This window comes from Leucopleurus acutus (genome assembly GCF_964270905.1).
Source record: "Leucopleurus acutus genome assembly, chromosome: 12".
In the NCBI taxonomy this organism is placed as follows: Eukaryota; Metazoa; Chordata; class Mammalia; order Artiodactyla; family Delphinidae; genus Leucopleurus; species Leucopleurus acutus.
This window is the reverse complement of record NC_139154.1, coordinates 46,144,056-46,159,724: the sequence shown is the minus strand read 5'-3', so window position 1 is coordinate 46,159,724 and position 15,669 is coordinate 46,144,056. Positions and strand designations below refer to the sequence as shown.

Below are 15,669 nucleotides of genomic sequence, written 5' to 3'. Positions count from 1 at the left end.
CCATACAATACTATATATTTCCTACAAATATGTGTGTATATATGTATACTTACATATATAAATCAGTGTATATATGTATGTAAGTACATAAATATAAATGGACTGAAAATATCTGAAAAGATAGACACCAAATAGACACCACGGAGAGAAGAGGAAAGAACCAGGACTGTAGAAATGCTCAAGATGGACTTTAGTTTCACCAATCTTTTTAGCATTTCAAAAAGGAGAATTACTTCTGTGGGTAAAACTTATGTTTAAAAAAAGAACATTAATTCACATTTTTGCTGTCTCTTTGCGAATCAATGAATCTTTTTTGACTTTTGTACAGAACCAGAACCAAGATATACCTCCTAGAAAATTAACTATAAAACATACCCTTCTCTAAATCAAGAACTTATAGACAAGAATGTAATCAATCTGGGAAAAAAATATTAGGTTCAACCACACAAAACTGCCAACATTCTAACATTTTTGCCTTCAAAAAATGGCAATTTCATGAGTTTGACATAATAGATTTTCGTATAGCAACACTAGCATTGCAGGAAATTCATTATATTTATATATACTCTACTCCCGAAAATTTGTATGAAAACTAAAATGTGTGAAAAGATAAAAGGGGGATACTATTAAGTTTTTCAAAAACATGTATGTCCCTAATTTCACCTAACCTGTTGTCAACAATATAATTACGTTTCCACATTTTCTTAAAAATCTGTTCTCTTACTTCACACACAATATTGGATTAATATTCTTTAATCCAATAAGCGCTGACTGAAACCAAAGATTTGTAATTTTCATCTTGGTCTTAACTAATATTCAATTTATAAGCATACTTATTCTCAGCTGAATTTCTTTAATCTTCTACTCATTTTTACAAAATAAGAGCAAATATAATAATATACCAAGAACTGCATAAGTAATTTTTTTTAAGATGGTAACACTTTTGAATCCAAAATATTGGATAGACACAACTAGGCAAAATCATGTTAGTTGGTAACTGAGTTTCATTTATTCACATGAAAAGCAGAGTATAATGTACAAAAATATAGGTTGTATTAAAAAAGTCAAAAGGAGTGCTTGTAATTATAATTATTATCATCATCACAAGATCCTAATACCAAAAACAGACTTCAGGAATTGGGTTTTACCAAAATTTGTGGGAAAGATGCAAGAAATGTCTTATTTTCTATTCTTCCTCTTAGATCTTCAATCTATCTCCCATCAATGCATTCTCCACACTGAAGATCAAAGAGACTTCATAAACCTCTCTTTTAAAATGTCTTGATCAGGTCATTCCCCTGCTTAAAGTCCATTAAGTCCTACAAGGACTAAATGATGTGGTTACTCTCCATTCTTCAGTCGTACCATTTTTGCTATTTTTGCCATTGTTCTCTGTGTTCCAGGTATGTACTCTTTTTTCTTTTTACTTTAGCTTCACTTTTTAAAAATTACATTTTGTAAACTATCATACAATAAAAGAAACTTTTTTGCATGTACAGTTCTATGAGTTTTAGCAATACATATAGAGTCATGTAACCACCACCACAACCACAATACAGAAAGTTCCATTACCCCAACAGAAACTTCATCCAGTTGTCACATGAATCAATAATTTACTCCTGGGCTTCCCTGGTGGCGCAGTGGTTAAGAACCCACCTGCCACTGCAGGGGACATGGGTTCGAGCCCTGGTCCAGAAGATCCCACATGCCACGGAGCAACTAAGCCCATGCGCCACAACTACTGAGCCTGCGCTCTAGAGCCCATGAGCCACAACTACTGAGCCTGCATGCCACAACTACTGAAGCCTGCATGCCTAGAGCCCGTGCTCCGCAACAACAGAAGCCACCACAATGAGAAACCCGCGCATTGCAACGAAGAGGAGCCCCCCCTCACCGCAACTAAAGAAAACCTGCGTGTAGCAACTAAGACCCAATGCAGCCAAAAATAAATAAAATAAATAAATTTTAAAAAATAATAATAATTTATTCCTTTTTGTTGCTGAATAGTAATCTACTGTATGGATGTACCATCATTTATCTATTTACCCGTCAGAAAAACATCAGGTTGTTTCTAGTTCGGGGTGATTATGAATAGAACTGCTATGAACATTTATGTAGAGATTTTTATGTGAAATTAAGTTTTTGTCCTCTAGAGTAAGTACCCAGAGGGTGGTTGCTGGGTTATATGGTACTGTATGTTTAACTCCATAAAAAAGTACCAAACTGTTTTCCAAAGTGTAAAAAAAAATCATTAAGGTTAACACCACCTCGCCACCAGTGATAATAACGTTGATACTGTACTCCGCGATATAATGTAAAGAAAGGGGTCCTTTACCTCTTGTAGTATTCTTCCCAAAACACTATAGCCTAAGTGTAATCATCGGAAAAACATCAGACAAACCCAACTGAGGGATATTCTACAAAATACCAGACCAGTACTATTCAAAAGTGTCAGAGCTATCAAAAAGAAGGAAAGACTAACAAATTTCACCCTGTACTACCTTTGCAACTTTTCTGCAAATTCCAAATTTTCTTTTTTTAAAAGAAATGATTTTGATTTTAAAAGAAAATGATTTTTAAAAGAAATGATGATTTTGAACATCTTTTCATGTATTTATTTATCAACCTTATATCCTCTTTGACGGAATGTCTACGTCTTTTGCCCATTTTTAAACTTAGCTATTTGTTTCTTTACTCTTGAGTTTTGAGAGTTCTTTATATATTCTTAACATAAGTCCTTTATTGGATATGTGACAGTCAAACATTTACTCCTACTTTGTAGCTTGTATTTTTATTTTCTTAACAGTGTCTTTCACAGAGCAAAAAGCTTTTAATTTCTATGAAGTCCAATTTATCAATTTTTTTCCTTCAGTGGATCATGCTTTTGGTGTCATATCTAAGTATTCTTTGCCTAACCTCAAGTCACAAATATTCTCCCTTATGCCTTCTTCCAAGAACTTTACAGTTTCACAGTTTACATTTAGATCTATGATGCATTTTGAATTAATTGTTATATAAAGTGTGAAGTATAAATCAAGATTCTTTTTTGCATATCAATGCAAAGCCAACACCATTTACTAAAAAGGTCACTGTTTCTCTCCTGAATTGCTTTTGCAACTTTGTCAAAAATCAACTGGCCAAAGCTCTGTCCAGCCCCTTGGATCCGTTTTCATTGCTTCCACCGTGAGGTCGCTCATCAGACCCCAGCAGCCAAAATGGTGAAGCAGATTAAGAGAAAGTATGCTTTGCAGGAGGCCTTGAACAATGCAGGAGAGAAACTCCTAGTAGTCGACTTCTCAGCCACATGGTGTGGGACTTGCGAAATGATCAAGCCTTTCTTTCATTCTCTCTCTGAAAAGTATTCCAACGTGGTGTTCCTCAAAGTAGATGTGGATGACTGTCAGGATGTTGCTTCAGAGTGTGAAGTCAAATGCATGGCAACCTTCCAGTTTTTTAAAAAGGAACAGAAAGTGGGTGAATTTTCTGGCACCAATAAGGAAAACCTTGAAGCCACCATTAATGAATTAACCTCATCATGTTTTCTGAAGACATGACCAGTAAACAGCCATTGGCTGTTTAAAACTTGTAATTTTTTATTTACAAAAAGGAAAGGTCAAGCATAAACACTATATACCTAACTGCCATCTGATAAGTGACAATAAAATATTAACTCTACCCTTTTAAAGAAAAAACATCAACTGACGATATTTCTGTGGATCCTATTTCTGGACTGTCTACTCTGTTCCAATGATCTATGCATCTATCCCTTTGCCGATACCACACCATTTTTATTTCTGTACTGACATTCTTTTAGTACCTCCAATATGCTCCTTCGTTACTTCAAGAACTTCAGATATGCTGGTTCTGTCTTCCTGCACATTCTTCCGCTCTCACCTAGTAACTCCTAACTCATCTTTCAGAATTTTAGCTTAAATGTCACTTTCTCAGGAAAAACTCTGCATCATGAAAGTCAGAGAGGTTTCAGGAGAAAGCAGAAAAAAATCAAGATGCATCAGTCCAATAGGGCAGCAGTCCCCAACCTTTTTGGCACCAGGTATTGGTTTCGTGGAAGACAATTTTTCCACGGATGGTGGGGGGGACGGTTCAGGCGGTAATGCGAGTGACGGGGAGCGGCAGACGAAGCTTCCCTCGCTCACCCGCCCTGCCACTCACCTCCTGCTGTGCAGCCTCGTTTCTAACAGGCTGTGGACTGGTACCAGTCCACAGCCCAGAGGTTGGGGACCCCTGAAATAGGGCATCCAGTTACCAACTCAGCAAGAGTCAGAGACTACCAATGACTTTAAGAAGTTATTAGGATTTCCTAAGCTTTGTCACACCTCTGTGTTTATTTCTGTCATGACCAGCACCCCTTCTCTACCTCTTACTCCTTCTACCTTTCCCGTAAAGCTTAGCTGTAAAATCCTAAAAGCAAAAAAGGGAAAGTGTACTTATCATGCTGGCAAGTAAGGGGGAGCTGCCAATACGTCACTCCACTTCTGCCCTGGATAAGTGTTGGAGATAGAAAAGAGTCTCTAAGGAACAGAAGAAAGTGGATGAATTACCTAGGACCTAGACAAGGAGAAAACTAATCTAGGTTTAACAACAAAAAGGTACATCCCCCAACAAAAAAGCTAAGACAGTAATGAGGAAGACGCTGATCTTTGTATTAAGTAATTACAATTTAGAGAACTAGTTAGGAAAGGAAGGTTAAGACTTCTTTTAAAGAACCTCTTCCCTTAAAATGCCAAGTAGTTGACAGTAATGATTTCAAAATACTATAATCAGAAAAAAGAAAAGCAAAGTTAACTAATATTTTCTGAGCATTGTTATATGCCAGGGACTGAGATGGATATTTTATGTATGTGTTCTCATGTAGTCTTTATAAAAAATCTGTGAAGTAGATATTATTATTTCTACTTTATAAAGAAAGAAATTGAGTTTATACAGCTAGATTAGTTCTATTTCCTCTTTGTTCTTATTCTCGTAAGTTGTTTTTATAACTATATTCATGAAAAAATAAAGCAATATACAAAAAGATCTCAACTTAAATGAGAAAAGACAATTAACAGACACCAGTACTGAGATGACAAACATGTCTGAATTATCTAATAAGGATTTTAAAGCAGCTATCAGTAAAATGAACCAAAATACAATTACAAACACTACTGAAACAAATGGGAAAACAGAAAGTCACAGCAAAGAAACAGAAGACATAGAGAAGAATCAATGGAAATTTTAGAACTGAAAAATACAATAGCCAAAATTAAATTCAACGGATGGTCTGAACAGCAGAATGTCGATAACAGAAGAAAGAGTCGATCTTAAAGAAAGTGAACTTAAAGATCGATCAATAGAAATCATCCAGTCTGAAAAAGAGAAAAAGAAAAAGAATAAATTGAAAAAAATAATGGAGCCTCAGGGACCTGTGGAACAATTACATAAGATCTAACATTCACATCATCAAAATCCCAGAAGAAGAGGAGAGAAAATGTGGGCTGAAAACTTATTTGAAGAAATAATGGATGACAGTTTTTCAAATTCGGTGAAAATCATAAACTAACAAATTCAAGAAGCTGAGCAAACTGCAAACAGGTTAAACCCAAAGAAATCCAAACATACACACATTATAATAAAGTTTCTCAAACTAAACACAAAGAAAAAAATCCTGTAAGCAGCCAGAGAAAAACAATGCATTACCTACAGGGGAATTTCTCATCAGAAAACCATGGAGGCCAGCTGTACCAATTCCAAAACAATGCATGAGTACTTCATTCCCTACTTTATTACAGTTATTCAATAAGTACAAAAAGGTACTTATGGAGGCCAGCTGTACCAATTCCAAAACAATGCATGAGTACTTCATTCCCTAATTTATTACAGTTATTCAATAAGTACAAAAAGGTTATTCACTATTGTTTCAGTTATTTACCCAGGAGGTTGAACTCTTTTCCTTACGTTTGTTTACTCTATGTAAACTCTATTTTGACCTAATGGACATGACTTTATCAATGTACTTACTGGAATCTTAGTGTTGTAAATATTTTTTAAATATTCATAGTTATTTTAGATAGGATTTAAGGTCAAATTTGTAAATATTTTCCATTTTGTTATTTTTCTTTTTAATTTTGTGCTGGTTTTTTCATATAGATGTACTTAATTTTTTAGTCAATTTTTGAGTCTTCTTATTTTGGGTTACTATTTGCATAGTTTCACTAGTTTTCCAGTTTTTAAAAAGTTAACCATACATTTGCATACAGACAGGTTCAACACTAATTTTTCTAACTGCTACCTGATCACCTCAAAAATTAATGAAATAATTCTATCACTTGATAGACTTTATGCTTGCTATTGTATACTGAATTCCTAAATCATATTTTCTCAATTCTAAAAATGCTTTTCTTAAAATAATATTTCTAGGTTTCTGAAACTAGGAGAAGTATCAGAATTAATGTCCAAAAAAGGTACCAGTAGTTAAGCAAAAGAGTAAGTTGTGATGTATGTAACTGCTTGCCCATGTGTAAACCTATGGGAAATACCTTCCCATAGAAGGTATCTGTTTATCCAAATATCACCACAGCTGAATTTACTGCACAGATAAACTCACAAGCCTTTGAATTTTAAGTTAAATCTGAAAGCCTAACTGTCGCTTGAAAATGTTTTCAGAAAGCACTGAAATAAAAAGCTATTGTGATGCAAAAATTGTCTGTTGCGAGACAAGCAAGAGCAATTAAAGGCAGTAGAAATTACCCAGTCCCTCAAAATAGATCACAGAATTAGCAGAGCTGGGAGACACTGGTGTGACCAATTTACATTTTACAAAGTACTATTACCCAAGGGCTGGATATCTGTCAAAAGTTTCCAGCTGACTCAAAAAAGAAGTTATTTAATTCACAGTTTATAGAAAAACTGAAACCATGAATTTAGCCAACAAAGAAAAGCAGTTAAATTCCAAACATTTCCCATATGACTCAAAACTATACTGACAATCATAATGTATAGAAAAGCAGCAACAGGTGAGGAAAATCAGTATGTCAGTATGAAAAAGGATTAGACTCACTCTTGTATTACGATTCCAAAGAAGATGGTATAGAAACTGTATGGATAAATGTATGCTTCTGTCAATTAATTTCTAAGAAGGATGTGAAAAATAAATTTAATGTTTCTTCTTTCTTTAAAGTATATTCAATCAATAGTATATATCACAATTAATAGTCTTAGAATTGAGAAAATGCACTGTGTGTATATATGTGTGAATATATTTGTCTATGTCTATTCAGTCACTTATTTGCTCATTCATTTCTGGGTAAAGGAAAGCAAGAACAGAGAAGCAGGAACAAAACTAAAGATAATAATGAATAAAGATCAAACCCTTCCAAGATCCTAAAGGTTACTGTGATGCAGAAAAACACATGATGAAGTAAATACAACCCAGGGAAAAATGACAACCAGATAGATAACTTACTAGCAAATAAAATAGCCAAAAAAAACCTGATAAAATTAAAGGTAATAGCAAATTGAAATAGCTGAGAAAAAGTAAGTAAAAATAGGTCTTAATTCAGTTGAAAGTAAGAGTATTAAGAACTTATTAAAACTATGTAGTACCTAACCAAGATTCAGAATACCATAATTCTTGATCAACCACCCTACCACTGCAGTAGGTTCCAGAGAATGAAAGTGAGAAGGGATGTACCAAAATTGCCTGTTTATTATTATCAAAGGGTTTGGACCATAGGCAACTAGGGACTCCTCTGCCTCAGTTACAGTTAAGCCTAACACCTGAAACACTGAGAACAAGCCAAATGATTTCCTGGCTTCTTTTATTTAGGTCCACATCTTAACCCACAGAAAAGAAGGAAAAGATAATCGAGTACTTCTACAAACAGCCATGATGGAGTAACAGGGATCTGATTAATCCTTCTGGTTATACAATCAAACTGGATAAAATAAACAACAGCTTTCAGCTATTGGACAACAGTCAAAGCAGGAGTGGGATCCCTGAGAAAAGGGGAAAAAAATTAGGTGAGACCTCCAACTGCCTCACTTTACACCCCTGAAGCAGTTTCCAGGATGCAGGGTAGAGAGGGAGGACTTCAACAGAGCCTGGCAGTCTCAGAGAGTTGAGACAGACTGACAATGTTCAGGGAAGCCAAAGCAGCCAGAATCTGGTTAAAGCGTACCAGAGAGAAGGGACCTGCAGACACAGAGCTCTGGAAATCTGTAGAGGTCTCCCCTCAAGTCTTTGACAGGTCATCTGCAAGAGGAAACTACCTAACGTTGGGGAAAGAACCAATGAAAAACAAATAGGTCAAAGAAGTCCCAAAACTCATACAAGGGTAGAGATAATTTGTATTCCCACCAAGTAGAGTGAAAAGACCTCATAATGATAGGGATAGAATAGGATAGTTATACAGGTAGTTGTAGAAGTCCCACTAAGGGACTATAGATAGAGAGGGAAACCTAGGAAACTTTGGGAGACCACCGTTAAGTTAATGATCGTCCAAGAAAGCTATTGGAACATCGTGGAATGAAGCAGGCTTGCTTAACTATAAAGCCATAAATAAAAGCACAAGATATGCCCCAGGCCATTAGGTGGAAGAAAAATGTCACCACCCTTCTACTGACTTGAATAAGTGCTATGATAATCCTAGTTTGACCTCATAGGGTGAGACACTCTCCTGACTGATACGAAGGAGGAACTAGTGATGTAAGCCCCATGTCTACTCGAAGAAGGCAGCCTTTTCCCCTCCCCCTTTCCTTTGACTATAAAATTGTAGCCCACTTAATCCTCAGGGCAGAGCTCCCTTGCCTGCCTGCTTGCATCTCTTACAAGCGTCCTATATTAATAAATCTACTTCTTGCCTATCACTTTGCCTCTCGCGGAATTCCTACATAAGGAACGTGAGTCTCAGTAAGTCCAGACACCAGGTGAGTGACTCTATTTAAAAGACCGTGGGTTGGAGTCCCAAACAGAGTTTTGGCCTGGTTCAAGTCCTGGCCGCATGCATCCAAATCCCTGCCGCATGTGTTCAAGTCCCAGTCTGAGTTACACGGTTTTAATAATACATGAAACATTAAGTAAAGTCCTCAAAAAGTAGCAACTCTAAATTAGCTCAAGGAAATAAGGATGCCCAGGACCCACCCTACCAAAGCTTCCTCAAAACAAAGTGAATCTCAAAAAAAATCAAAGTGATTTCAAAAAGTTTAACTGCATGCCAAATTTAGACCAACATTACTTAAAGGAATACAACAAAATCCAACACCCAGCAACATAAAATTCACAATGACATCCAATGAAAATTTACAAGGCATATAAACTAAAAGGAAAATATGACCTACAACCAAGAGACTAACAGATCAATAAAAACAGACACAGAACTAACAGATAGACGGAACTAAGCGGACAAAGATATTAAAAGAACTACTATATATATGCTCAACATGCTCAAGAAGGCAGAGAAAGACATGGCGATGTTTAGGTGAGAAGGGCAAGATTTTTTTCAAGCCCAAATGAAATTTCTAGAAATAAAAAACACAAGATCTGAAATGAAAAATACACTGGATGGGATTAATAGCAGATTGGACAATTAATTTGAAAACACACAATAGAAAATATCCAAAATGAAGCACAAAAAGAAAAAACAGAAAGGGAGAAAGGGAGGAAGGAAGGAAGGAGGGAGGGAGGGAGAAAGGAAAAGAAGGGGAACACCAATAATTTGTAGCAATACATCAAACTAATATACATGTAACTGGGGTCTAAAAGCTAGAGGGAAGAAGGTGATAGAAAAAAATATGTAGAGAAATAATAGGCAAATGTTTTTTCAAGCCATAAACCCGCAGAACAAAGAGGCTCAACAGAATACAGGAAAGATAAACAAAGAAAACCACACTTAGAAATATCATAATCAAACTGTTGAAAACCACTGATTAAGAAAAAATGTTAAAAGTTGACAGAGGTAAGGAAAAAGACTCATTATGTACAGAAAAAGACTTCTCATTGGAAACTATGCAAATGAGAAGTCAGTGTAGTGACACTGCTAAGTACTGGAAGAAAAAAAGTCAACTTAAAATTCTATATCCAGGGCTTCCCTGGTGGCGCAGTGGACAGGAACCCACCTGCCAATGCAGGGGACATGGGTTCAAGCCCTGTTCCAGGAAGATCCCACATGCCACAGAGCAACTAAGCCCGTGCTCCACAACTGCTGAGCCTGCGCTCTAGAGCCCGAGAGCCACAACTACTGCAGCCCGCACCGCTGGAGCCCCTGCTCCGCAACAAGAGAAGCCACCGCAATGAGAAGCCCACGCACCACAATAAAGAGGGGCCCCCGCTCACTGCAACTAGAGAAAGCCCATGTGCAGCAACAAAGACCCAACTCAGCATAAATAAATAAATAAATAAATAATTCTATATCCAGTTAAAATATATTTCCAAATGACTATGGAAATGCTTTTAGACAAAGGCTGAGAAAAATCCATTATAAGGCATGCACCTTTTTTTTTTTTTTTTTTTTTTTTTTGCGTTATGCGGGCCTCTCACTGTTGTGGCCTCTCCCGTTGCGGAGCACAGGCTCCAGACACGCAGGCTCAGCAGCCATGGCTCACGGGCCCAGCCCCTCCCAAGGCATGTGATATCCTCCCGGACCGGGGCACGAACCCGCGTTCCCTGCATCGGCAGACGGACTCTCAACCACTGCGCCACCAGGGAAGCCCTTGCACACCTTTTTAAAGAAATGTTCTTTAGGCAGAAGGAAAAGAATATCAGATCAAAATTTGGATCTACATGAATATCAGATCAAAATGTGCATCTACACAAAGGAATGAGGAGTACTAGTAACACTAGTAAATATATGAATAGATATAAAAGACATCTTTGGGGCTTCCCAGGTGGCACAGTGGTTGAGAGTCCGCCTGCCAATGCAAGGGACGCGGGTTCGTGCCCCGGTCCGGGAAGATCCCACATGCCGCGGAGCAGCTGGGCCCGTGAGCCATGGCCGCTGAGCCTGCGCGTCCGGAGCCTGTGCTCTGCAACGGGAGAGGCCACAACAGCAAGAAGCCCGTGTACCGCAAAAAAAAAATAAAAAAAGACATCTTTGTCTAAGGTTTTAACTTCTGGATTTGCTTTTTTTTTTTTCCTCAATTGTCTTAATTTCAAGAAAAATCTGTGCTTACAGTAGAAACTAAAAAACTAATCCCCTGAAAGAATCTCACTCCCATGAAGTAACCATTGTGAAGATATTCATAACATTAATTGGGCATATTTCCATCTTTTTATAATCTCCAGAACTATTTCTCACCATAGGAATTATATATTCCTTGAAAGCTAGAAAAGACTCACTGGCAAAACAATCTGGCCCCAGAACCAATTTTTTGAGAAAATGACTCGAACTTTTCTTCCATAGTTTTCTGGGTTGCCCAGATTTTCTTCTTCTTAAAGTAGTTTGGGCATTTAATTCATTTCAGAGAGATTTCAAATAAATTGGCTTATGGTTACTAAATAGAACTCTCTTATAATTCTAAAAATCTCTTTTCTGCTTTTATGTCCTGTTTATTCTTTCTTACTTTGGTTTTCTATCTTTTCCTTGATAAAATCAGTCAGATATTTACTTTGTTTTTTAACCTTAAGAAGTAGCTCTTAGATTTTTTTTAATTCTACAGTTTGTTTTTCAGTTCATCTGTTTCTGCTTTTATCTTATTTATATCCTCCCTTTCTCCCAGGCACTAATTTTGTTGGTTTTATTTGTTGTTTTACTAAAATCTGAGGTTGAGTACATTTCTTTTTCAAAAATCAATTTTCTAAGGTCAATATCAGTCTTTGCCTGAGTCTGTATTTAGTTTGCTATATAATCAGTTATTGTATACTTGATCTCCTGGTTGATTCAATATGATTTAAGAACATTTTCTGTTTGATTTTTCCAAGTGGTTGGAGTAGCACATTTTAAACTTCTGTTATAGTGAGAGATTGGACATGTCTAGTTTTAGCTTTTCTGGAGTTTACTGACGTTTTCCTCGTGGCTTAACCTAATTTTTTTTTTTTAATGTTGCACAGTCAACTGGAAAAGTATACTTAATCCGAAATTTAAATGGAAGCTTTATAAGTAACTAAATAAACCACGTTACAAGCAATACAGGTCTTACACTATACTTCAGGCTTTCAATTTTTACTAGCAGGAAACGCATCCATATATGAAGAGTAAGGTCAGACGTTCTCAATCTTACACCTAACCTAATTTTAGTTTACACTGCTAGACGTGTAATAGGCAGAGTGTTTTTTAATAATATAAGGAATTTCTAATTCTAAGCAATGTCCAAAAATTCTCGAAAATATTAATAGCTATTTAAATTCATTTCCATGTTCATTTTTAATTGAAATAGGAGGTTAAAGTGATAAAAATACTTGAAAGTCACTCCATATCAAACACCATTTCAAAACCAATAAGGCATCCCTCCTTAAAACAGTAAAATGTGATTTGACTAGCATGTTAGAGCTATGACTTTTCTTGTATGAGACACTACACTCCAACTAATAATTAGTGACTACAATAACTTTTCAGGAGCCCTATCATATCAGAAAATTATACTGAACTAGCAAAATCCCTAAATCCCTGGTTTTCCCAAATCCACGCTTTTGCAGCTTGTTTAAACTAGAATTCGCTTTCCTTTTCAATTCTGATTAAAAATCAGTTTCTGAACTCAAGCTTTTGGTTTCACTCCAAGATGAAGAGATGGAGGAATCCTGGCTCTCCTGTGAGTTAATTTCAAAGTACACCTTATTAAGATTCATTTTCCTCCTACAAAAAAATTTTTTTTGGTGTTTTATTTTGCTATGCAGAGTTTTTTATTTGCATACGTATATATGTAATAACAGTTTACACTTCACAGGGTTACTGGGATAGTATCTGAAAATATATATTTAAGTGTATATCACATTGCCTGCTGCAAAGTAAACACTAAATATTAGCTATTATTATTATTATTACATTTTTGTTTTCTCCTATCAGCTTTCTTTTCTCTTAAATTCACTGATCCCATACTCTGTAACTGACCACTTTAGCTATGCCTCCTCATTTAAGATCATCTTCAGAACAATAAATGGTTCAAGGCCTTTACCAACTAACTGATGACAGATGTTAAACTGAGCACCTCTCAACTGTGCTTAATCTTGCATATCACCTTTTGGTTTCCATAGCATCCAGGTGTAGTTTGGAGAGTATTTCATCTTTCCACTCAAAGCTTTCATGATCAGATAGAAGAGTGAGTTTCCACCACACACATTTATTTTATTCTTCAAAAAATATGTTTTATTTCTTACCAATAAACTAGTCCATAAAAGCAGAACAGTCAAGTAACTGGTTATTCAATTTCAATAGCTGTGCCATTCAATAATTATATTGAATAATTATATTCTGTCATTTGGAAAATGGAAGAAATTCTTGTGCCTCTACAACCTTCAGTTTCCAAATAGTTTAATATAATTTCCAAAAATACCATTAAAGATACGTTAAAAGGTTGTTTCAGTTTATTGCTATACAAAATAACAAGCACATGGGATGGAGGGAGCAAGGCAGTGAAGGACAGAAAAATAGCACAGGTTTCAACTAGCTACACCGAGTTTTCAGATGGTCACCTTCCACAAACTTCAGGAAAAGGTTATCTGTAATTATGAACAATCTCTTACTCTTGAGGGTGAAACCAAAAATTGTCCTCCTTACTGAAGCGTATATGCCTCCTTTCATGAAGCTTAGCTATCTTACATCATAATGTATTTTGCTGCTGGCCAAAGAGAAATGTAAATATCCCATGGAGTTGGGACAAGTTACATTTTCCCCTAAATTGTTCCTACCTCACTCCCTAGTAGAGAAGTATTATTTTGGCATCCAACTCTCTCGGTAATCTTTCTCAAACTGAGAGACTATTATAAGCAAGTGCCTTACAGAGAACACAAAGATACTCATTAAACCACCACAGCACATTATCATCAGTTTTTCCCCCACGTCCCAGGCCTCGGGCTTCTTAAAGTAACTACGCCATATTCGCCTCTCCCCATTTAAAAAATTAATTAAAGAAATAAGAACAATTTTTAAAACAAAACTGTGAAGTAGCTTTCTCTTAAACCAAAAGGCATATTTACTAGATATATGTTATGTGCTGGACAGTGTGCTAAGTGCTTCCCCTGATTTTATCTCAGGAACCCATGTAAAGTCAAATGAGAAGTAATTGTATGACAGGTGTGGGGGTGTCGGGGGAAGAAGATCAAAGAGTCACAGAGAAATTCAGCAAATAGGACCAATGGAATCAACAAGTAACTCAAAGTCAAACGGACCAGGAATAGGCTGCTTGCAGATCGGGAGATAAATCTAATTTTGAAAAAAAAAACTAGAAGCTGTTACTATACACTTTATTCTACTTTTTTTAATTGAAGTATAACTGATTTACAATGTTGTGTTAGTTTCAGGGGTACAGCAAAGTGATTCAGAGATATATATATATATATAAAATATGTATTCTGAATATAAAATACATATATTTTATATACAATAGTGTGTATCTGTTAATCCCAAACTCCTAATTTATCCCCCACCCCACTTTTCCCCTTTGGTAACCATAAGATTGTTTTCTATGTCTGTGAGTCTATTTCTGTTTTGTAAATAAGTTCATTTGTATCGTTTTTTTTTTTAGATTCCACATATAAGTGATATCATATTTGTCTTTGTCTGACTTACTTCACTTAGTGTGATAATCTCTAGATGCATCCCTGTTGCTGCAAATGGCATTATTTCGTTCTTTTTTTATGGCTGAGTGGTAGTCCAATGTATATATGTACCACACCTTCTTTATCCATTCCTCTCTAGATAGAAATGTAGGTTGCTTCCATGTCTTGGCAACTTTAAAGAGCGATACACTTTATTCTTTGGCTTCTAGCTTCATACTAAGTCAATTCTTAGTTTCTTGGTGAGTACCTTATAAAGGAGTAAATTTGACTGGACTCTGGATTCACTAAATATTAAGACAACTTCCAAAATCAAAATTACAAATGAAAACTGGTATTTAAAAGTTTAAATTCTAGCCAGTACACTAAAACAAACAAAAGAAATAAAGGGTACAAGGATTAGAGTGGAGGGGTTAAAAATAAAGCTTATAAGGAGATATAAAAACCAGGGAAGTGGGCCTCCCTGGTGGCTCAGTGGTTGAGAGTCCGCCTGCCGATGCAGGGGACACGGGTTTGTGCCCCGGTCCGGGAAGACCCCACGTGCCGCGGAGCGGCTGGGCCCGTGAGTCATGGCCGCTGGGCCTGCGTGTCCGGAGCCTGTGCTCCACAACGGGAGAGGCCACAGCAGTGAGAGGCCCGCGTACCGCAAAAACAAACAAACAAACAGAGAAGCACAGACTCTAGGGCTAGAATGCCTAGATTCAAATCCCAGCTCTGCCACATACCCACTACACAACGTTGGGCAAGTTAATGTCTATTTCACTGGAGCTCTTCCTTGCAAGGACCTAATGGGTTAATACGCATAGGTGCTTAAAATAGAGCCTGGTAAACAGTAAGCACTATATAGTAAAACTGTCATTTGTGTACAATATGGTTTTGTATATATATATCCCAAAAGACTCAAGAAATTATTAGAAATAAAAATTCGGCAGGTTGCTAAATACACATAGTTCAATTGTATTCTT

At 36.4% G+C, this 15,669-nt stretch overlaps 2 protein-coding genes across 8 annotated transcripts in view; one reads left to right on the top strand and one right to left on the bottom strand.

Moving 5' to 3' along the window:
• NCOA1 (nuclear receptor coactivator 1) overlaps positions 1-15,669 on the bottom strand; it is a 259,910-nt gene that overhangs the window by 174,059 nt on the left and 70,182 nt on the right. The window lies entirely within an intron of this gene.
• On the top strand, positions 3,156-4,080 carry LOC309969536 (thioredoxin-like). Its single transcript, XM_082851372.1, has one exon. The coding sequence runs from the start codon at positions 3,216-3,218 to the stop codon at positions 3,552-3,554; it is 339 nt and encodes a 112-aa protein (XP_082707498.1). The 5' UTR covers positions 3,156-3,215; the 3' UTR covers positions 3,555-4,080.

Bases quoted from the DNA above. Each gene is read 5' to 3' on its own strand.
- LOC309969536 (XM_082851372.1), top strand. From the start codon at position 3,216: ATGGTGAAGCAGATTAAGAGAAAGTATGCTTTGCAGGAGGCCTTGAAC.